This window comes from Procambarus clarkii, chromosome 48, assembly GCF_040958095.1.
Source record: "Procambarus clarkii isolate CNS0578487 chromosome 48, FALCON_Pclarkii_2.0, whole genome shotgun sequence".
NCBI lineage: Eukaryota > Metazoa > Arthropoda > Malacostraca > Decapoda > Cambaridae > Procambarus > Procambarus clarkii.
Genome location: NC_091197.1, coordinates 19,017,938 through 19,039,730, shown reverse-complemented (window position 1 = coordinate 19,039,730; position 21,793 = coordinate 19,017,938). Strand labels below are relative to the sequence as shown.

Below are 21,793 nucleotides of genomic sequence, written 5' to 3'. Positions count from 1 at the left end.
TCAAGGTACGTCACCAGGGGGTCTGGGTACGTCACCAGGGGGTCAAGGTTCGTCACCAGGGGGTCTGGGTACGTCACCAGGGGGGTCTGGGTACGTCACCAGGGGGTCCGGGTACGTCACCAGGGGGTCAAGGTACGTCACCAGGGGGTCAAGGTACGTCACCAGGGGGTCTGGGTACGTCACCAGGGGGTCAAGGTACGTCACCAGGGGGTCTGGGTACGTCACCAGGGGGGTCCGGGTACGTCACCAGGGGGGTCCGGGTACGTCACCAGGGGGGTCCGGGTACGTCACCAGGGGATCCGGGTACGTCACCAGGGGATCCGGGTACGTCACCAGGGGGGTCCGGGTACGTCACCAGGGGATCCGGGTACGTCACCAGGGGGGTCCGGGTACGTCACCAGGGGGTCAAGGTACGTCACCAGGGGGTCAAGGTACGTCACCAGGGGGGTCCGGGTACGTCACCAGGGGTCAAGGTACGTCACCAGGGGGCCAAGGTACGTCACCAGGGGGTCCGGGTACGTCACCAGGGGGTCAAGGTACGTCACCAGGGGGTCAAGGTACGTCACCAGGGGGGTCCGGGTACGTCACCAGGGGGTCCGGGTACGTCACCAGGGGGGTCCGGGTACGTCACCAGGGGGGTCCGGGTACGTCACCAGGGGGTCCGGGTACGTCACCAGGGGGGTCCGGGTACGTCACCATGGGGGTCCGGGTACGTCACCAGGGGGTCCGGGTACGTCACCAGGTGGTCCGGGTACGTCACCAGGGGTTAGGATACGTTCTCTCTGATAGCATCAGCACAAGCGGTTCTCTGGACACTATGTACTCACCTAGTTGTGCCTGCGGGGTTGAGCTCGGGCTCTTTGGGCCCGCCTCTCAATTGTCAATCAATCAACAGTTTTTTTCTCTCTCACACACACACAGACGCACATACACACAGACACACACACACACACACACACACACACACACACACACACACACACACACACACACACACACACACACACACACACACACACACACACACACTTGGGGGCCTCGTAGCCTGGTGGATAGCGTGCAGGACTCGTAATTCTGTGGCGCGGGTTCGATTCCCGCACGAGGCAGAAACAAATGGGCAAAGTTTCCTTCACCCTAAGTGCCCCTGTTACCTAGCAGTAAATAGGTACCTGGGAGTTAGTCAGCTGTCACGGGCTGCTTCCTGGCGTGTGTGTGTGTGTGGTGTGGGAAAAACAAAACAAAAAAAAAAAAAAAAAGTAGTTAGTAAACAGTTGATTGAAAGTTGAGAGGCGGGCCGAAAGAGCAAAGCTCAACCCCCGCAAAAACACAACTAGTAAACACACACACACACACACACACACACACACACAGGCGATATGATCACTACGTTCAAAATAGTAACAGGAATAGATAAAATTGATAGGGAAGAATTCCTGAGACTCGGAACTTCAAGAACAAGAGGTCATAGATTTAAACTAACGAAACAAAGCTGCCGGAGAAATATACGAAAATTCACTTTTGTAAACAGAGTGGTAGACGGTTGGAACAAGTGAGAAGGTGGTGGAGGCCAAAACCGTCAGTGGTTTCAAAGCATTATATGACAAAGAGTGCTGGGGAGACGGGACACCACGAGCGTAGCTCTCATCCTGTAACTACACTTAGGTAATTACACTTAGGTAATTACACACACACACACAGGTATGGGAGACTTCAACCATGGGAAGATAGATTGGAAGAACAGAGACCCGCATGGAGGACCAGAAACATGGAGAGCTAAGCTGCTGGACGTGGCAACAAGAAACTTTCTAAGCCAGCACATCAAAGAACCAACAAGAATGAGAGGAGAGGATGAACCAGCAATGCTTGATTTGATATTTACCCTAAATGAGTGGGATATAAGGGAAGTTAAGATGGAAGCGCCCTTGGGAATGAGTGATCACAGTGTATTGAACTTTGAGTACCTAGTAGAGCTAGGACTTATCTCCCCCAAAAAAGAACTTGGAATCAAAAGGTTGGCATACCGAAAGGGGAATTATGAACAGATGAGAAGTTTCCTAAGTGAAATACCTTGGGACACAGACCTCAGAGATAAGTCTGTACCGGGTATGATGGACTATGTTACCCAAAAGTGTCAGGAGGCAGTAAACAGGTTCATCCCGGCCCAAAGGGAAAAATCCGAGAAGCAACAGAAGAATCCATGGTATAATAGGGCATGTATGGAAGCGAAAAAACTGAACAAAAGGGTGTGGATGAACTTCCGGAATAACAGAACACCAGAAAGCAGAGAGAGATACCAGAGAACCAGGAATGAGTACGTCAGGGTGAGAAGAGAAGCAGAGAAAAGTTTTGAAAATCATATAGCAAACAAAGCCAAGACCGAACCAAAGCTACTCCACAGTCACATCAGAAGGAAAACAACAGTGAAAGAACAGGTATTGAAACTTCGAACAGGCGAGGACAGGTATACAGAGAATGACAGAGAGGTGTGTGAAGAACTCAACAAGAGGTTCCAGGAGGTCTTCACAATAGAACAAGGTGAGGTCACTGTGCTAGGAGAAAGGGAGGTAAACCAGGCGGCCTTGGAAGAGTTCGAAATTACGAGAGAGGAGGTCAAGAGACACCTGCTGGATCTGGATGTTAGAAAGGCTGTTGGTCCAGATGGGATCTCACCATGGATACTGAAAGAGTGTGCAGAGGCACTTTGCTTGCCACTCTCCATAGTGTATAGTAGGTCACTGGAGACGGGAGACCTACCAGAAATATGCAAGACGGCGAATGTGGTCCCAATATACAAAAAGGGCGACAGGCAAGAGGCACTGAACTACAGGCCAGTGTCCTTGACTTGTATACCATGAAAGGTGATGGGGAAGATCGTGAGAAAAATCCTGGTAACACATCTGGAGAGAAGGGACTTCGTGACAAATCGCCAACATGGGTTCAGGGAGGGTAAATCTTGCCTTACAGGCTTGATAGAATTCTACGATCAGGTGACAAAGATTAAGCAAGAAAGAGAGGGCTGGGCGGACTGCATTTTCTTGGATTGTCGGAAAGCCTTTGACACAGTACCGCATAAGAGGCTGGAACATAATCTAGAGAGACAGGCAGGTGTAACTGGTAAGGTGCTCCAGTGGATAAGGGAGTATCTAAGCAATAGGAAGCAGAGAGTTACGGTGAGGGGTGAGACCTCCGATTGGCGTGAAGTCACCAGTGGAGTCCCACAGGGCTCTGTACTCGGTCCTATCTTGTTTCTGATATATGTAAATGATCTCCCGGAGGGTATCGATTCATATCTCTCAATGTTTGCGGACGATGCTAAAATTATGAGAAGGATTAAAACAGAAGAGGACTGTTTGAGGCTTCAAGAAGACCTAGACAAGCTGAAGGAATGGTCGAACAAATGGTTGTTAGAGTTTAACCCAACCAAATGTAATGTAATGAAGATAGGTGTAGGGAGCAGGAGGCCATATACAAGGTATCATCTGGGAGAGGAAATTCTTCAGGAGTCAGAGAAGGAAAAAGACTTGGGGGTTGATATCACGCCAGACCTGTCTCCTGCAGCACATATCAAGCAGATAACATCAGCGGCATATGCCAGGCTGGCCAACATACGAACGGCATTCAGAAACTTGTGTAAAGAATCATTCAGAACTTTGTATACTACATTTGTCAGGGGTATGCAGCCCCAGCATGGAGTCCATATCTAGTCAAGGATAAGACTAAACTGGAAAAGGTTGAAAGGTTTGCCACCAGACTAGTACCCGAGCTGAGAGGTATGAGCTACGAAGAGAGACTACGGGAATTAAACCTCACTTCGCTGGAAGACAGAAGAGTTAGGGGGGACATGATCACCACATTCAAGATTCTGAAGGGAATTGATAGGGTAGATAAAGACAGTCTATTTAACACAAGGGGAACACGCACAAGGGGACACAGGTGGAAACTGAGTGCCCAAATGAGCCACAGAGATATTAGAAACAACTTTTTTAGTGTCAGAGTGGTTGACAAATGGAATGCATTAGGAAGTGATGTGGTGGAGGCTGACTCCATACACAGTTCCAAGTGTAGATATGATAGAGCCAAAAGGCTCAGGAATCTGTACACCTGTTGATTGACGGTTGAGAGGCGGGACCAAAGAGCTAGAGCTCAACCCCCGCAAACACAACTAGGTAAGTACAACTAGGTGAGTACACACACACACACACACACACACACACACACACATACACACACACAGGTAGGGGGGCCTCGTAGCCTGGTGGATAGCGCGCAGGACTCGTAATTCTGTGGCGAGGGTTCGATTCCCGCACGAGGCAGAACAAATGGACAAAGTTTCTTTCACCCTATGCCCTTGTTACCTAGCAGTAAATGGGTACCTGGGAGTTAGTCAGCTGTCACGGGCTGCTTCCTGGTGTGTGTGTGTGTGTGTGTGCGTGTGTGTGTGTGTGTGTGTGTGTGTGTGTGTGTGTGTGCGTGCGTGCGTGTGTGTGTGTGTGTGTGTGTGTGTGTGTGTGTGTGTGTGTGTGTGTGTGCGTGTGTGTGTGTGTGTGTGTACTCACCTAGTTGTACTCACCTTGTTGTGTCTGCAGGATCGAGCATTGACTCTTGGATCCCGCCTTTCGAGCATCGGTTGTTTACAGCAATGCCTCCTGTCCAATTTCCTTATCATACCTGGTTTTAAAATTATGAATAGTATTTGCTTCCACAACCTGTTCCTGAAGTGCATTCCATTTTCCCACTACTCTCACGCTAAAAGAAAACTTCCTAACATCTCTGTGACTCATCTGTTTCAAGCTTCCATCCATGTCCCCTCGTTCTGTTACTATTCCGTGTGAACATTTCGTCTATGTCCACTCTGTCAATCCCTCTGAGTATCTTATACGTTCCTATCATGTCCCCCCTCTCCCTTCTTCTTTCTAGTGTCGTAAGGCACAGTTCCCTCAGGCGCTCCTCATACCCCATCCCTCGTAGCTCTGGGACGAGTCTCGTTGCAAACCTCTGAATCTTTTCCAGTTTCATTATATGCTTCTTCAGATGGGGACTCCATGATGAGGCGGCATACTCTAAGACTGGCCTTACGTAGGCAGTGTAAAGCGCCCTAAATGCCTCCTTACTTAGGTTTCTGAATGATGTTCTAACTTTTACCAGTGTAGAGTACGTTGCTGTCGTTATCCTATTTATATGTGCCTCAGGAGATAGATTAGGTGTTACGTCCACCCCCAGGTCTCTTTCACGCGTCGTTACAGGTAGGCTGTTCCCCTTCATTGTGTACTCTCCCTTTGGTCTTCTATCTCCTAGTCCCATTTCCATAACTTTACATTTGCTCGTGTTGAATTCCAGTAGCCATTTCTCTGACCATCTCTGCAACCTGTTCAGGTCCTCTTGGAGGATCCTGCAATCCTCATCTGTCACAACTCTTCTCATCAACTTTGCGTCATCCGCAAACATCGACATGTAGGACTCTACGCCTGTAAACATGTCGTTAACATATACAAGAAATAGAATTGGTCCCAGCGCCGATCCTTGTGGTACTCCACTTGTTACTGTTCGCCAGTCCGACTTCTCGCCCCTTACCGTAACTCTTTGGCTCCTTCCTGTTAGGTAGTTCCTTATCCATGCTAGGACCTTTCCCCCCCACCCCCGCCTGCCTCTCGAGCTTGAACAGCAGTCTCATGTGCGGTACTGTATCAAAGGCTTTTTGGCAGTCCAGAAATATGCAGTCTGCCCAACCATCTCTGTCCTGTCTTATCCTCGTTACTTTATCATAGAATTCCAGAAGGTTTGTTAGGCACGATTTCCCTGTCCAGAACCCATGTTGATGTTTGTTCACAAACCTAATGTTCTCCAGGTGTGCAACCAGTCGTAGCCTAATTATTCTTTCCAGTATTTTACAGGGGATGCTTGTCAGTGATACAGGTCTATAGTTAAGTGCCTCCTCCCTATCACCTTTCTTGAAGATCAGCACGACATTTGCCTTCTTCCAGCAACTGGGCAATTCTCCTGACATAAGTGACTCATTAAAGATCATTGCCAGAGGCACGCTGAGGGCCTGTGCTGCTTCTTTTAGTATCCACGGTGATACTTTGTCTGGTCCAACTGCTTTAGTTGCATCTAGAGTTGTCAACTGTTTCATTACCTCCTCTGCTGTCACCTCTATATCTGATAGTCTTTCATCTAGGGTAACCCCTTCCAACAATGGGAGCTGCTCAGGCTCGGTAGTGAACACTCCATGGAAACTGGCATTCAGTGCCTCGCAGATTTCCTTGTCACTTTCAGTATATGCCCCCTCTGTCTTCCTTAGTCTTGTCACTTGGTCGTTCACCGACATTTTTCTTCTTATATGACTGTGTAGTAACTTAGGTTGTTTTTTCGCTTTGATTGCAATATCGTTCTCATAGTCCCTTTCCGATGTTCGTCTTATGTTAATGTAATCGTTCCTAGCTCTGTTGTATCTGATCCTGTTGTCCTCTGTTCTTTGTCTTCTGTACTTCCTCCACTCCCGCCTGCTGGCCATTTTTGCTTCCTGACACTGTCTATTAAACCATGGGTTATTATATTCCTTCTTATTTTTTCCCTTTACCGTTGGTATAAATCTCTCTTCGGCCTCCTGGCATTTCTGTATGACTAGGTACATCATATCTTGGACTGTTTTTCCTCTAATTTCTTCCTCCCACTGCACTTCACCCAGATAGTCCCTTATCCTCTTATAGTCCCCTTTCCTGTAGTCAGCTCTTCTTTCCCAGATCTCTTGTCCCATGGTCATAAGTTTGAATTCCATCATGTAGTCAAAGACTAGGACACAATGGTCACTGGCCCCTAGAGGTATTTCATGCTCTAAATTCTCGATATCTTCTACGTTCTGGGTGAAAATCAGGTCTAATAGGCTCGGTGCATCTCCTCCTCTTTCCCTTGTGTCTTCCTTCACATGTTGTGTCAGGAAATTCCTGTCTATAACATCTACTAATTTTGCTCCCCACGTTTCGTCCCCTCCATGGGGATTCCTTGATTCCCAATTTATCTCTCCATGATTTAGGTCCCTCATGATCAGCAGCTTCGCTCTCATTCTGTGGGCTAGTGTTGCTGCCTTCTGCAGTTCATCTATACATGCTTTGTTGTTGTCATCATACTCCTGCCTGGGTCTTTTACTGTTTGGTGTGGGATTGTAGATTACCAAGATCACAATCTTCCTCCCATCTACTGTCAGAGTTCCATGTATGAAGCTTGTGCACTCATTGGTAACTCAATTTCCCAGGTCTTCAAACTTCCATTTCCGCTTTATTAGGAGTGCTACTCCCCCTCCCTGTCTCTGTGTCCTCTCTTTTCGTATCACCTGGTACCCTTCAGGAAAGATTGCATCTGAGATCATGTCATTAATTTTAGTTTCCACAATTGCAACTATGTCAGGATCTGCTTTATTAGATACCCCATCAGCATTGGTGTACCAAACCTTGAGATTCTTCATGGAAATTCTTGTGCCAGAGTTCTCCCTTTCTCTGGGGGTCTGGGGGGATCTGGGGGGTGTCTGGGGGTGACTGGGGGCAGGGGGGATCTGGGGGATCTGGGGGGTGTCTGGGGGATGACTGGGGGCGGGGAGGATCCGGGGGATGTCCGGGGGGATCCGGGGGGTGTCTGGGGGGGTCCGGGGGGTGTATGGGGGGTGAAAGAGGTCAGGAGGGGTGCTTGGGGGCTACTGGGGGCTGGGCTTCTAGGAAGGTAGGTAGGAGGGTCTGGGGTAGGGCCTGGGTAGGTAGGTCTGGAGTAGGAAGGGCATACTGGGTCTGTGTGTGTGTGTGTGTGTGTGTGTGTGTGTGTGTGTGTGTGTGTGTGTGTGTGTGTGTGTGTGTGTGTGTGTGTGTGTGTGTGGAAAAAATAAATAATAAAATAATAGTAGTAGTAGAAACAGTTGAGAGGCGGGCCGAAAGAGCAGAGCTCAACCCCCGCAAGCACAACTAGGTGAATACACACACCAGGAAGCAGCCCGTAGCAGCTGTCTAACTCCCAGATACCTATTTACTCCTAGGTGAACAGTGGCATCAATGTGAAAGAAACTCTGCCCATTTGTTTCCGCCTTCGTCGGGGATCGATCTCCGAACCCTAAGACTACGAATCCCAAGCGCTGTCCACTCAGCCGTCAGGTTCGTGTTTCGTATCAGGTGTGTGGAGTGAAGCTGTGTCACTCTGGCGTCTCCTCCGAGTGCGACACACACGAGGTAGAAGGTGACACATAGGTAACTTTCCTTTTCTGCTCTTGAGAAAAGATATCTCTCTTCAATGTATCTTTTTGGAATGGTGTGATGCGCGTTAGTCCACTAGTTATTGTTTGAACGTTACCAGGACTTGTGTGAGTGACCGTAGTCTTGTTCTTCATTCCTTGTTATGCCCTTGTTCTTCATCCATGTCATGCCCTTGTTCTTCATCCTTGTCATGCCCTTGTTCTTCATCCTGCCATACCCTTGTTCTTCATCCCTGCTATACCCTTGTTCTTCATCCCTGCCATACCCTTGTTCTTCATCCCTGCCATACCCTTGTTCTTCATCCCTGCCATACCCTTGTTCTTCATCCTGCCACACCCTCGTTCTTCATCCCTGCCATACCCTTGTTCTTCATCCCTGCCACACCCTTGTTCTTCATCCCTGCCACACCCTCGTTCTTCATCCTGCCATACCCTTGTTCTTCATCCCTGCCATACCCTTGTTCTTCATCCTGCCACACCCTCGTTCTTCATCCCTGCCATACCCTTGTTCTTCATCCTGCCACACCCTCGTTCTTCATCCTGCCGTGCCCTTGTTCTTCACCCTGCCACACCCTCGTTCTTCACCCTGCCACACCCTCGTTCTTCACCCTGCCACACCCTCGTTCTTCACCCTGCCACACCCTCGTTCTTCACCCTGCCGTGCCCTTGTTGTAAGCAGGTGGTTGGGTGGTCGTTACAGGTGTCGCCGAAGTGGGTGGTGGAGCCTGGAGACGGGACGGCGCTGGTGGGGGCGACGGTTGTGCTGGCCTGCAGCGCCCGGGGCTACCCTACACCTGTGCTCACCTGGATGAAGGCTCCAGGTAAGCGACAGGTCTTGTATCCCGTCACTTTCATGTGCTTGAGGAGGGCTGACTTGATTAAGATCATCTTCTAAGAGGCACCAAAGGCTTGACGACCTGCACGAGGTATCGAACCGGCAGCAATATACACGCCAGCCGTGAACGCAGCGCCCTAAACCACTGATGTGATGATTGTGGTGGGCGATCTGTTGATAACATTACCCCCACTACCTGTGCCCCTGATGAGTAGTAGCTTGAAGGCCATGCTCCCCACTACCTGTGCACTCTTTGGTCAAAACACGGGCCTGTAATTTTCACCTTCGGCTCGCTTATCTTCCCACTTAATCACTGTATTTTAAAAGTTTCCCCAATTCACACCCAATGGTCTGAAATGCATTATAACATTAACGTTCGTGTTCCTGCAGGAGAGGTGGCGCAGGACTTCCAGCCAGTGGTGGTGGACGGAGTGAGGTCCCTGCAGGCAGCGAACGGGTCCCTGGTCCTGCAGGATACCAAGACCAGTGACGCAGGATGGTTCATGTGTCGCGCCGCTAACTCCGTCGGAAAACCAATTACCAAAGTTGTTCAGCTCACTGTTCATGGTATGTGGCCCCCCCCCCCCCCAAGTGTTTTGACGGTGTTTGGTCCCCTCCCCCAAGTGTTGTGAGGGGCCCCTAAGTGTTGTGAGGGTGTGTGGGGGGCCACAAAGTGTTGTGAAAGTGTGGGCCCCCCAAGTGTTATGAGAGTGTGTGGGGCCCCCAAGTGTTGTGAGGGTGTGTGGACAAAGTAGGGCCTTGGTATTTGTAGGCTCAAAAGGGGGTAATGAGAGGGCCCTCAGGGAGGTTAGGGTGTGTGGACGCAAGGGAGGTCATGGTTGTACGGGCCGAGGTGGTGCCAAGGGCCCACTCGGGGGTTATAGGAAGTCTAAAAAAGGAAAGACTGGTTTATTAATACCTGTACCATTGAAAGAGGCGAGAGCTGGGAAGAATAACCTTTGGACAGAGAAAACGTACATCAATGGCCTAGAGAAGCGCAAACTACGTTAAAAGTTGGTAAACGAAAGAGAACGCAAGAATACATTGTCACACGTTAAAAACACTGAGAACGTCAGTACATACAACACACACAACCCAAGTAACCAAGAAAGTCAAATTCGCCAATAGTGCTACAAGGAAGGTTGTCAATACACATCATCGGGACATTTAAAACACATTAGGACACCTCGGAACATCTTGGCACTTCTCTCTACACCTCGGAACATCTTGGCACTTCTCTCTACACCTCGGAACATCTTGGCACTTCTCTCTACACCTCGGAACATCTTGGCACTTCTCTCTACACCTCGGAACATCTTGGCACTTCTCTCTACACCTCGGAACATCTTGGCGCTTCTCTCTACACCTCGGAACATCTTGGCACTTCTCAGGACACCTCGGAACATCTTGGCACTTCTCAGGACACCTCGGAACATCTTGGCACTTCTCTCTACACCTCGGAACATCTTGGCACTTCTCTCTACACCTCGGAACATCTTGGCACTTCTCTCTACACCTCGGAACATCTTGGCACTTCTCTCTACACCTCGGAACATCTTGGCACTTCTCTCTACACCTCGGAACATTTTGGCACTTCTCTCTACACCTCGGAACATCTTGGCACTTCTCTCTACACCTCGGAACATCTTGGCACTTCTCTCTACACCTCGGAACATCTTGGCACTTCTCAGGACACCTCGGAACATCTAAAGAACATAAGAACATAAGAATAATGGTAAGTGCAGAAGGCCTATTGGCCCATACGAGGCAGCTCCTATTTATAATCACCCAATCGCACTCATATACATGTCCAACCCTCGCTTGAAACAATTAAGGGACCCCACCTCCACCACACCACGTGGCAACTGGTTTCACAAATCAACACCTCTGTTACCGAACCAGTATTTACCCAAGTCTTTCTGAAATCTAAACTTATCCAGTTTATATCCATTGTTTCGTGTTCTGTCTTGTGTTGATACTTTAATGCCCTATTAATATTCCCTTTGCTCTGTCCATTTATCCATTTGTAAACTTCTATTATGTCACCCCCTAATTCTCCGCCTTTCCAGTGAATGCAATTTAAGCTTTGTTAATCTTTCTTCATATGAAAGGTTTCTAATTTGGGGGATTAATCATCCTACGCTGGATGCGTTCAAGTGAATTTATATCCATTCTATAGTACGGCGACCAACACTGAACTGCATAATCTAAATGGGGCCTAACCAGAGCAAGATATAGTTGAAGAACAACACCAGGTGTCTTGTTACTAACGCTTCGAATAATAAATCCCAGTGTCCTATATGCCTTATTACGAGCATTTATGAATTGATTTTTTGGGGGGGTTTTAAATTCTTACTAATCACAACTCCCAGATCCCTTTCGCAATCTCAACACCATCTAGCTCGTATCTAGTAACTCTATCATCACTACCTAGCCTCAAAACCTTACATTTGTCGGCCTTAAACTGCATCTGCCAATCTTTTACCCATTTCAAAACCCTATTTAGATCGCCTTGAAGTGATAGTGAGTCCCTTTCCGTATTTATTTCCCTCTGAAATTAAGTTTCTTCATTTCTCACGCTCCTCGAGACATCTTGGCACTTCTCAGGACACTTCGGGACATCTTAGGATTGTTCAAGACACGTTAGAATGACTGGGGATACCTTGGGTCACTTTAGGATAGCTTAATAAGACTGTTCGGGACGCCTCTGCGGTCCCCTTAGTAATGGTGTCATATGTGTCACGTTGTACTCGGACGCCTCGGGACCAAAAAGGCCACACAATAGTGTTACATATTATGTTATTGGCATCGAAATGTTGAATGAATGTGTCGATTATATTTCTTTAGTATCACATGTCTCAAAGACACGTTTTTTCCAGGACGCCTGTATGTCCAAGACACCTGCTTCCAAGGACACCTGTTTTCTATGACAATTCTCTCCATTATACATGTTTCCAGGACGCCTGTATGTCCAAAACACCTGCTTCCGTGGCACCTCTTTCATTTTCTTTTCGATTTTTGCTTAACACATCTGTTCCTTGCTCATCTGTCTCTTCCTTGGTGACAGCCCCAGCTCGCGTAGTGACGGAGGGAAGACGTGTGACGGGCCACGCTGGACAGACGGTGACGGTATCCTGCGAAGCTACAGGCGATGACCCTCTTACTCTTACCTGGCTCCGTCACCATGCTCCCGTCTCTCCAGGTCACAGGTACGCTCCCTCCCGTCTTTCAGGGTGACAGATACCCTCCCGTCTCCCAGGGCGACAGGTACCCTCCCGTCTCCCAGGGCGACAGGTACCCTCCCGTCTCCCAGGGCGACAGGTACCCTCCCGTCTCCCAGGGCGACAGGTACCCTCCTGTCTCCCAGGGTGACAGATACCCACCCGTCTCCCAGGGTGACAGGTACCCTCCCGTCTCCCAGGGCGACAGGTACCCTCCCGTCTCCCAGGGTGACAGATACCCTCCCGTCTCCCAGGGCGACAGGTACCCTCCCGTCTCCCAGGGTGACAGGTACCCTCCCGTCTCCCAGGGTGACAGGTACCCTCCCGTCTCCCAGGGTGACAGGTACCCTCCCGTCTCCCAGGGTGACAGGTACCCTCCCGTCTCCCAGGGTGACAGGTACCCTCCCGTCTCCCAGGGTGACAGGTACCTTCCCGTCTCCCAGGGTGACAGGTACCCTCCCGTCTCCCAGGGTGACAGGTACCCTCCCGTCTCCCAGGGTGACAGGTACCCTCCCGTCTCCCAGGGTGACAGGTACCCTCCCGTCTCCCAGGGTGACAGGTACCCTCCGGTCTCCCAGGGTGACAGGTACCCTCCGGTCTCCCAGGGTGACAGGTACCCTCCCGTCTCCCAGGGTGACAGGTAACATGGACGTATTCAAAATGAGTTATTCTTCATGTTTACCAAGAAAGTCCACTGGCGGATAAGACATTTTATCCAATTTTAAAATCGACAGAATTTTAAGCATTGTAATTAATGTACATAAATAGTCATTTCTATGTACTAAGTAAGCCTATGAAATTTTATATATATATATATATATATATATATATATATATATATATATATATATATATATATATATATATATATGACCCATTATCACCACACCAGAAATAAATATCTCTTTTATATACCCAGAGTTAAACTTAATCTGTGTAAACACTCTATGCAAATAAAGGGACCCAGTTTATGGAACTCACTCCCTACTGAATTGAAAAGCTGTCCAACTTTTACATCATTCAAAATCAGTACTAAAAAGTACCTAATTTCATCTTCATAGTTTTTCACCTTTTGCCTTAAAATTGCACTGTATCAATTGCTACCCAATCTCCCAACCTTTATGTTCCCAATTTGAACATCTTTACCATTGTGATCATTGCTGTGTCTTATATGTGCTGCCAATCTGTTGTATGGTGTTTATAAATCTTGTTTAAATTACTAATCAAGCTGTCAATGTAATCAATCAGAACTTTAATATAACAATATGCTTTAATATACCTACTTATCTCTCTCATCTCATTTTTCTCTTGTAATGTATCTTTATCATTTATCAATTCTGATTGAAATTACCTACTTAAAATTATCTGCTAGATTAAGGACCTGCCCGAAACGCTGTGCGTACTAGTGGCTTTACAAGAATGTAAATACTGTACTATCCAATGTGTTCTCACAAACCCAATGTACCTTCTTGTATATATATAAATAAATAAATAAATATATATATATATATATATATATATATATATATATATATATACATATATAATGTAATGTTAAATAGAAGACAAATTTATTATATTTTATGTTATATTTGTAAGAATTGTGCAGTGACTAAAAACATCTCTCTCTCTTCTTCGAAAAAAGTGACAATTATGTAATTAACTTTAAGTAAATCTGTCTTAATGATGTTATTGACAGACAACATGAGTTATTATATGAATGTAATTATTATTTTTGTTTAAATTTTGCCAGCAATATTTTTGAAAAAAATGGAGATTCTCAATTATATTAATGTTCAAAATTCATAATTAATTTTAATGAGCATAGCACTTGTCACTTACATGTCATGAATAAAGAACATTTTATTAATGAAAATAATTCTTGTGATTATAAAATTACCCGACATTAATTTTTAAAAATCTTGTGAAGATAAAATTTTAAAACGGTTCATACCGAAACAAAAATCTTTTAAAGAGTCGAGCTCCAGTTCCTGGGCCCCGCCTGTCTAACTGTTCAGCTAATACAATGACTCTTTCCCCCCAATTTTTGTAATATATACTATTGAAATTTTAATGAATACTAACTCTCATTCAGATTCATTCCATTCTCGTGTCTCATTCTGAACTTTTGGTATGTTTTTATGCTGTCAATTATCATGAGTATCTTTAGTATTAGTAGTATCTTTATCATGAGTATTATTTAGTATTATCTTTAGTATTATCTTTATCATGAGTATTATTTGCACTCGTCTTCTTCCCGTTTTCTAGCGTTGTGAGATGTATAGTTTCCTAGCATTGTATGTCCACATACAGCATACAATGACACATACAATTGTATGATCTCAGACAACATACAATGAAAGAATGCATAGTTCTCATTCTTTCCCGTCAGGTCCAGGACAGGCTCACTACCAAACATTTCTATGTGTGTATCAGTTGTACATTTGTATCAATCACTTGCGAACTTGTTTTTTTGTTTTTAGTAATGGAGCTGCTGGATCGCCTTGTTTGGTATTTGTTTAATTAAGGATCCGAGCCGTTGCTCCTAACTCCAATCCTGACCTTGAGGGGATAGTGAACGGTGTCCTAAAAGCTTCGGTGTCCAGGCGTCCTGTTTAATTGTCCAGGCGTCCTGTTCAGTTGTCCAGGCGTCCTGTTCAGTTGTCCTGGCGTCCTGTTCAGTTGTCCTGGCGTCCTGTTCAGTTGTCCAGGTGTCCTGTTCAGTTGTCCAGGCGTCCTGTTCAGTTGTCCAGGTGTCCTGTTCAGTTGTCCAGGTGTCCTGTTCAGTTGTCCAGGCGTCCTGTTCAGTTGTCCAGGCGTCCTGTTCAGTTGTCCAGGCATCCTGTTCAGTTGTCCAGGCGTCCTGTTCAGTTGTCCAGGCGTCCTGTTCAATTGTCCAGGCATCCTGTTCAGTTGTCCAGGCGTCCTGTTCAGTTGTCCAGGTGTCCTGTTCAGTTGTCCAGGCGTCCTGTTCAGTTGTCCAGGCGTCCTGTTCAATTGTCCAGGCATCCTGTTCAGTTGTCCAGGCGTCCTGTTCAGTTGTCCAGGTGTCCTGTTCAGTTGTCCAGGCGTCCTGTTCAATTGTCCAGGCATCCTGTTCAGTTGTCCAGCCGTCCTGTTCAGTTGTCCAGGTGTCCTGTTCAGTTGTCCAGGCGTCCTGTTTAATTGTCCAGGCGTCCTGTTTAATTGTCCAGGCGTCCTGTTCAATTGTCCAGGCGTCCTGTTCAGTTGTCCAGGCATCCTGTTCAATTGTCCAGACGTCTTGTTCAGTTGTCCAGACGTCCTGTTCAGTTGTCCAGGCATCCTGTTCAATTGTCCAGGCGTCCTGTTCAGTTGTCCAGGCGTCCTGTTCAGTTGCCCAGGCGTCCTGTTCAGTTGTCCAGGCGTCCTGTTTAATTGTCCAGGCGTCCTGTTTAATTGTCCAGGCGTCCTGTTCAGTTGTCCAGGCGTCCTGTTCAGTTGTCCAGGCGTCCTGTTCAATTGTCCAGGTGTCCTGTTCAGTTGTCCAGGCGTCCTGTTCAGTTGTCCAGGCATCCTGTTCAGTTGTCCAGGTGTCCTGTTCAGTTGTCCAGGCGTCCTGTTCAGTTGTCCAGGCGTCCTGTTTAATTGTCCAGGCGTCCTGTTTAATTGTCCAGGCGTCCTGTTCAGTTGTCCAGGCGTCCTGTTCAGTTGTCCAGGCGTCCTGTTCAGTTGTCCAGGTGTCCTGTTTAATTGTCCAGGCGTCCTGTTCAGTTGTCCAGGTGTCCTGTTTAATTGTCCAGGCGTCCTGTTCAGTTGTCCAGGTGTCCTGTTTAATTGTCCAGGCGTCCTGTTCAGTTGTCCAGGCGTCCTGTTCAGTTGTCCAGGCGTCCTGTTCAGTTGTCCAGGTGTCCTGTTTAATTGTCCAGGCGTCCTGTTCAGTTGTCCAGGTGTCCTATTCAGTTGTCCAGGTGTCCTGTTTAGTTGTCCAGGCGTCCTGTTCAGTTGTCCAGGTGTCCTGTTTAATTGTCCAGGCATCCTGTTCAGTTGTCCAGGCGTCCTTTTCAATTGTCCACGCATCCTGTTCAGTTGTCCAGGTGTCCTGTTCAGTTGTCCAGGCGTCCTGTTCAGTTGTCCAGGCGTCCTGTTTAATTGTCCAGGCGTCCTGTTTAATTGTCCAGGCGTCCTGTTCAGTTGTCCAGGCGTCCTGTTCAGTTGTCCAGGTGTCCTGTTTAATTGTCCAGGCGTCCTGTTCAGTTGTCCAGGTGTCCTATTTAATTGTCCAGGCGTCCTGTTCAGTTGTCCAGGTGTCCTGTTCAGTTGTCCAGGTGTCCTGTTCAGTTGTCCAGGTGTCCTGTTCAGTTGTCCAGGTGTCCTGTTCAGTTGTCCAGGCGTCCTGTTCAGTTGTCCAGGTGTCCTATTCAGTTGTACAGGCGTCCTGTTCAGTTGTCCAGGTGTCCTGTTTAATTGTCCAGGCGTCCTGTTCAGTTGTCCAGGTGTCCTGTTCAGTTGTCCAGGTGTCCTATTCAGTTGTCCAGGTGTCCTGTTCAGTTGTCCAGGTGTCCTATTCAGTTGTCCAGGTGTCCTGTTCAGTTGTCCAGGTGTCCTGTTCAGTTGTCCAGGCGTCCTGTTCAGTTGTCCAGGTGTCCTGTTTAATTGTCCAGGCGTCCTGTTCAGTTGTCCAGGTGTCCTGTTCAGTTGTCCAGGTGTCCTGTTCAGTTGTCCAGGCGTCCTGTTCAGTTGTCCAGGTGTCCTGTTTAATTGTCCAGGCGTCATGTTCAGTTGTCCAGGTGTCCTGTTCAGTTGTCCAGGTGTCCTGTTCAGTTGTCCAGGCGTCCTGTTCAGTTGTCCAGGTGTCCTGTTTAATTGTCCAGGCGTCCTGTTCAGTTGTCCAGGCGTCCTGTTCAGTTGTCCAGGCGTCCTGTTCAGTTGTCCAGGCGTCCTGTTTAATTGTCCAGGCGTCCTGTTCAATTGTCCAGGCATCCTGTTCAATTGTCCAGGCGTCCTGTTCAATTGTCCAGGCGTCCTGTTCAGTTGTCCAGGCGTCCTGTTCAGTTGTCCAGGTGTCCTGTTTAATTGTCCAGGCGTCCTGTTCAGTTGTCCAGGCGTCCTGTTCAGTTGTCCAGGCGTCCTGTTTAATTGTCCAGGCGTCCTGTTTAATTGTCCAGGCGTCCTGTTCAATTGTCCAGGCATCCTGTTCAATTGTCCAGGCGTCCTGTTCAATTGTCCAGGCGTCCTGTTCAGTTGTCCAGGCGTCCTGTTCAGTTGTCCAGGCGTCCTGTTCAGTTGTCCAGGCGTCCTGTTCAGTTGTCCAGGTGTCCTGTTCAATTGTCCAGGCATCCTGTTCAATTGTCCAGGCGTCCTGTTTAATTGTCCAGGCGTCCTGTTCAATTGTCCAGGCATCCTGTTCAATTGTCCAGGCGTCCTGTTTAATTGTCCAGGCGTCCTGTTCAGTTGTCCAGGTGTCCTGTTCAGTTGTCCAGGCGTCCTGTTCAGTTGTCCAGGTGTCCTGTTTAATTGTCCAGGCGTCCTGTTCAGTTGTCCAGGCGTCCTGTTCAGTTGTCCAGGCGTCCTGTTCAGTTGTCCAGGCGTCCTGTTTAATTGTCCAGGCGTCCTGTTCAGTTGTCCAGGCGTCCTGTTTAATTGTCCAGGCGTCCTGTTCAGTTGTCCAGGCATCCTGTTCAATTGTCCAGGCGTCCTGTTCAGTTGTCCAGGCGTCCTGTTTAATTGTCCAGGTGTCCTGTTCAGTTGTCCAGGCGTCCTGTTCAGTTGTCCAGGCGTCCTGTTCAGTTGTCCAGGCGTCCTGTTTAGTTGTCCAGGCGTCCTGTTTAATTGTCCAGGCGTCCTGTTCAGTTGTCCAGGCGTCCTGTTCAGTTGTCCAGGCGTCCTGTTCAGTTGTCCAGGCGTCCTGTTCAGTTGTCCAGGCGTCCTGTTCAGTTGTCCAGGCGTCCTGTTCAATTGTCCAGGCGTCCTGTTCAGTTGTCCAGGCGTCCTGTTTAATTGTCCAGGCGTCCTGTTCAGTTGTCCAGGCGTCCTGTTCAGTTGTCCAGGCGTCCTGTTCAGTTGTCCAGGCGTCCTGTTTAATTGTCCAGGCGTCCTGTTCAGTTGTCCAGGCGTCCTGTTCAGTTGTCCAGGCGTCCTGTTCAGTTGTCCAGGCGTCCTGTTCAGTTGTCCAGGCGTCCTGTTCAGTTGTCCAGGCGTCCTGTTCAGTTGTCCAGGCGTCCTGTTCAGTTGTCCAGGCGTCCTGTTCAGTTGTCCAGGCGTCCTGTTCAATTGTCCAGGCGTCCTGTTCAGTTGTCCAGGCGTCCTGTTCAGTTGTCCAGGCGTCCTGTTCAGTTGTCCAGGCATCCTGTTCAGTTGTCCAGGCGTCCTGTTCAGTTGTCCAGGCGTCCTGTTTAATTGTCCAGGCGTCCTGTTCAGTTGTCCAGGCATCCTGTTCAGTTGTCCAGGCGTCCTGTTCAGTTGTCCAGACGTCCTGTTCAGTTGTCCAGGCGTCCTTTTCAGTTGTCCAGGCGTCCTGTTCAGTTGTCCAGGCGTCCTTTTCAATTGTCCAGGCGTCCTGTTCAGTTGTCCAGGCGTCCTGTTCAGTTGTCCAGGCGTCCTTTTCAGTTGTCCAGGCGTCCTGTTCAGTTGTCCAGGCGTCCTTTTCAATTGTCCAGGCGTCCTGTTCAGTTGTCCAGGCGTCCTTTTCAGTTGTCCAGGCGTCCTGTTCAGTTGTCCTGGCGTCCTTTTCAATTGTCCAGGCGTCCTGTTCAGTTGTCCAGGCGTCCTTTTCAATTGTCCAGGCGTCCTGTTCAGTTGTCCAGGCGTCCTTTTCAGTTGTCCAGGCGTCCTGTTCAGTTGTCCAGGCGTCCTTTTCAATTGTCCAGGCGTCCTGTTCAGTTGTCCAGGCGTCCTTTTCAGTTGTCCAGGCGTCCTGTTCAATTGACCAAGAGCCTATACAGTTAACCAGCCATCGTGTTCATATATATGTTATCATATTCACTCTGGGGTGCTTGACGACCCTTGGGGTTGAATCCCTTTCATTTAGTACTAACGTTCTGATCTTATCACGCTCCCTTAGCCTCGTTACTTTGCATATGTCGGGGTTAAAATCAAGCAGCCATCTTTCAGGTCATGATTACATTTTGTCAAGGTACTCTTAGATTATTTTGGTTAGTGGAGCGACGGCCTTGTTTATTGCAGGGTCGGCGTTCGATTCCCGATGGTCCAAGTGGTTGGGCACCGCTCCTTATATCCTAGCTCCTTATCCTTATCCCAGCTTCATATCCCTTCCACTTATGGTCATACTGGCTTGGCGAGGTCTCATAATTATCTTAGCGTTCCTTGTTTAAATTACTGTTGTTGCAACGTGTTTGTGCGGGCGCGCGTGCAGGACATCGGTGCGCGAGAGCGAGGTAGGGAGCGTGGTGCGGGCTGTCCTGGAGATCCGGGCGGTGACATCAGGCGACGCCGGCCCCTACACCTGCCGCGCCACCAACCCTCACGGAGACCACTCCCACGTCTTTGACATCGCTATCATAGGTGGGTCCCTGTACATGTGAGCCTTCACTCCTCCCTCTCTCTACACCTGTACATGTGAGCCTTCACTCCTCCCTCTCTCTACACCTGTACATGTGAGCCTTCACTCTTCCCTCTCTCTACACCTGCACATGTGAGCCTTCACTCTTCCCTCTCTCTACACCTGTACATGTGAGCCTTCACTCTTCCCTCTCTCTACACCTGTACATGTGAGCCTTCACTCCTCCCTCTCTCTACACCTGTACATGTGAGCCTTCACTCCTCTCTCTCTCTACACCTGTACATCTGGCCGTACCCCTATCCCATCCTTCACCCATCATAGGCATCTCTCGTGATAAAAATGCCACATATGCTCCCACACACCTGTTGGCGCACACCTGTTGCACTTCGACGACCACCCCGGGTGGTATGGCTGTAGATGTGTGGTTGAAATGTAAAATAATGATTGTATTGTGTATACCGTGTGGATGTTGAGGCCCCTTGAGGAACCTGTGATATAAGAGGAGGCTAGACATAGCCTAATCTTCTCTATCCCTTTGGGACGCATTTTATCATCTCGATGAACAAGTTGGTGAACTCGTCATCCGTCCCTCCCCCCCCCCCCCGTCCCAGCACATCAAACCGCCCCATTAATAACCCCGCTAATCTTGACCACCTCACCCGCCCCCCTCCACCGGCACTGCCCAGCCGCTCCCTACACCCTCCACCCCCCCCCCCACCGCCCCCTAACCCCCAAACACACTAATCCTTCCCCCTCCCCCACCCCCTCCCCCACCCCCTCCCCCACCCTCTCCCCCACCCCCCTCCCCCACCCCAAAAGAAAACATACACCAAACCCTTTCTTTACATATTCAGTCCCCCGCCCCAGGGGGCTACACCCCCCTCTTTCGGGCCCCCCCCCCCTCTTTCGGGCACCCCCCCCTCTTTCGGGCCCCCCCCCCTCTTTCGGGCCCCCTCCCCTTCCCCACCGGGTTTCTCCTTTCCTCCAACACGCCCCAGCAAAATATCATAAGTTCCTATAGCCTCAGAATGTATTACTAATATATGTATAAATATGGACAACGAGTGAGAGAGACTGAGAATGAGAGAGGCAGTGAGTGTGTGTGAAGGAGAGGTGGAGCAGCGAGCAAAGTGCCAGGACTGAGGCCCTCCTCGTCCTCCTCCTCCCACAGAGCCGCCCACAGCGCCAGCAGGCGTGAGTGTGAGTGAGGTGACCAGCCGCTCCGCCGTCGTCTCCTGGATTCTCCCGCAGCCTGCTGCTGTCACCATACAGTACCGGGGTGAGTCACTATATGGCTGCTGTCACCATACAGTACCGGGGTGAGTCACTATATGGCTGCTGTCACCATACAGTACCGGGGTGAGTCACTATATGGCCTCCTGTCACCATACAATGCCAAGGTGAGTCACTATAACAACTGTCACAATATAGTAAATCTCGACGATGTCAATGTAGTGAAACCCTCATCATACAACTTGTGGGTTGCATAACTATTTCTCTGACAAACATTCATTATTATTAAATAAGTGTATGCGAGAGGTAAGCCTGAATACAATTTATCCTTTTTACTTTAAGATTTCAGCTGTTTTGCTTTTTCATATGTACAATTTTACTGATTCTGAGTTTTGGTGGGAAATAATCCCGCGAAAATGTTGGCGGGAAATATTGCCGCGGAAATGTTGGCGGGAAATATTGCCGCGGAAATGTTGGCGGGAAATATTGCCGCGGAAATGTTGGCGGGAAATATTATACGTGAGGGCTGGTCAGCTGTTTTAGTTGTGGCTTAAACGTAGAGTGTCCCCGTGAATACAGCTGTTTCATCCATGGCCAGCGTCGGAGGAGGAGTCGTGGGCTGTCCACGGGAGGAACGTGAGTGTGGGCCAGTGGGCCACATCACACGTGCTGACAGCGCTGGCCCCCTACAGGACGTATGCTGTCAGGCTCATGGCCCACAACGACCTTGGCGTGTCGCAGCCCTCTTTAGTCCACGTCTTCACCACTACTGAGGAAGGTTAGTGTCCCCGGCC

At 48.8% G+C, this 21,793-nt stretch overlaps 1 protein-coding gene across 1 annotated transcript in view; it reads left to right on the top strand.

Annotated features, from left to right (window-relative positions):
* The window catches only part of LOC123764808 (cell adhesion molecule Dscam2), a 256,731-nt gene that overhangs the window by 151,278 nt on the left and 83,660 nt on the right, over window positions 1-21,793 (top strand). The window contains 6 exon segments of the mRNA XM_069302763.1: window positions 8,931-9,051; window positions 9,456-9,632; window positions 12,133-12,274; window positions 19,620-19,768; window positions 20,938-21,045; window positions 21,598-21,777. Coding sequence (XP_069158864.1) covers window positions 8,931-9,051; window positions 9,456-9,632; window positions 12,133-12,274; window positions 19,620-19,768; window positions 20,938-21,045; window positions 21,598-21,777 — 877 coding nt within the window.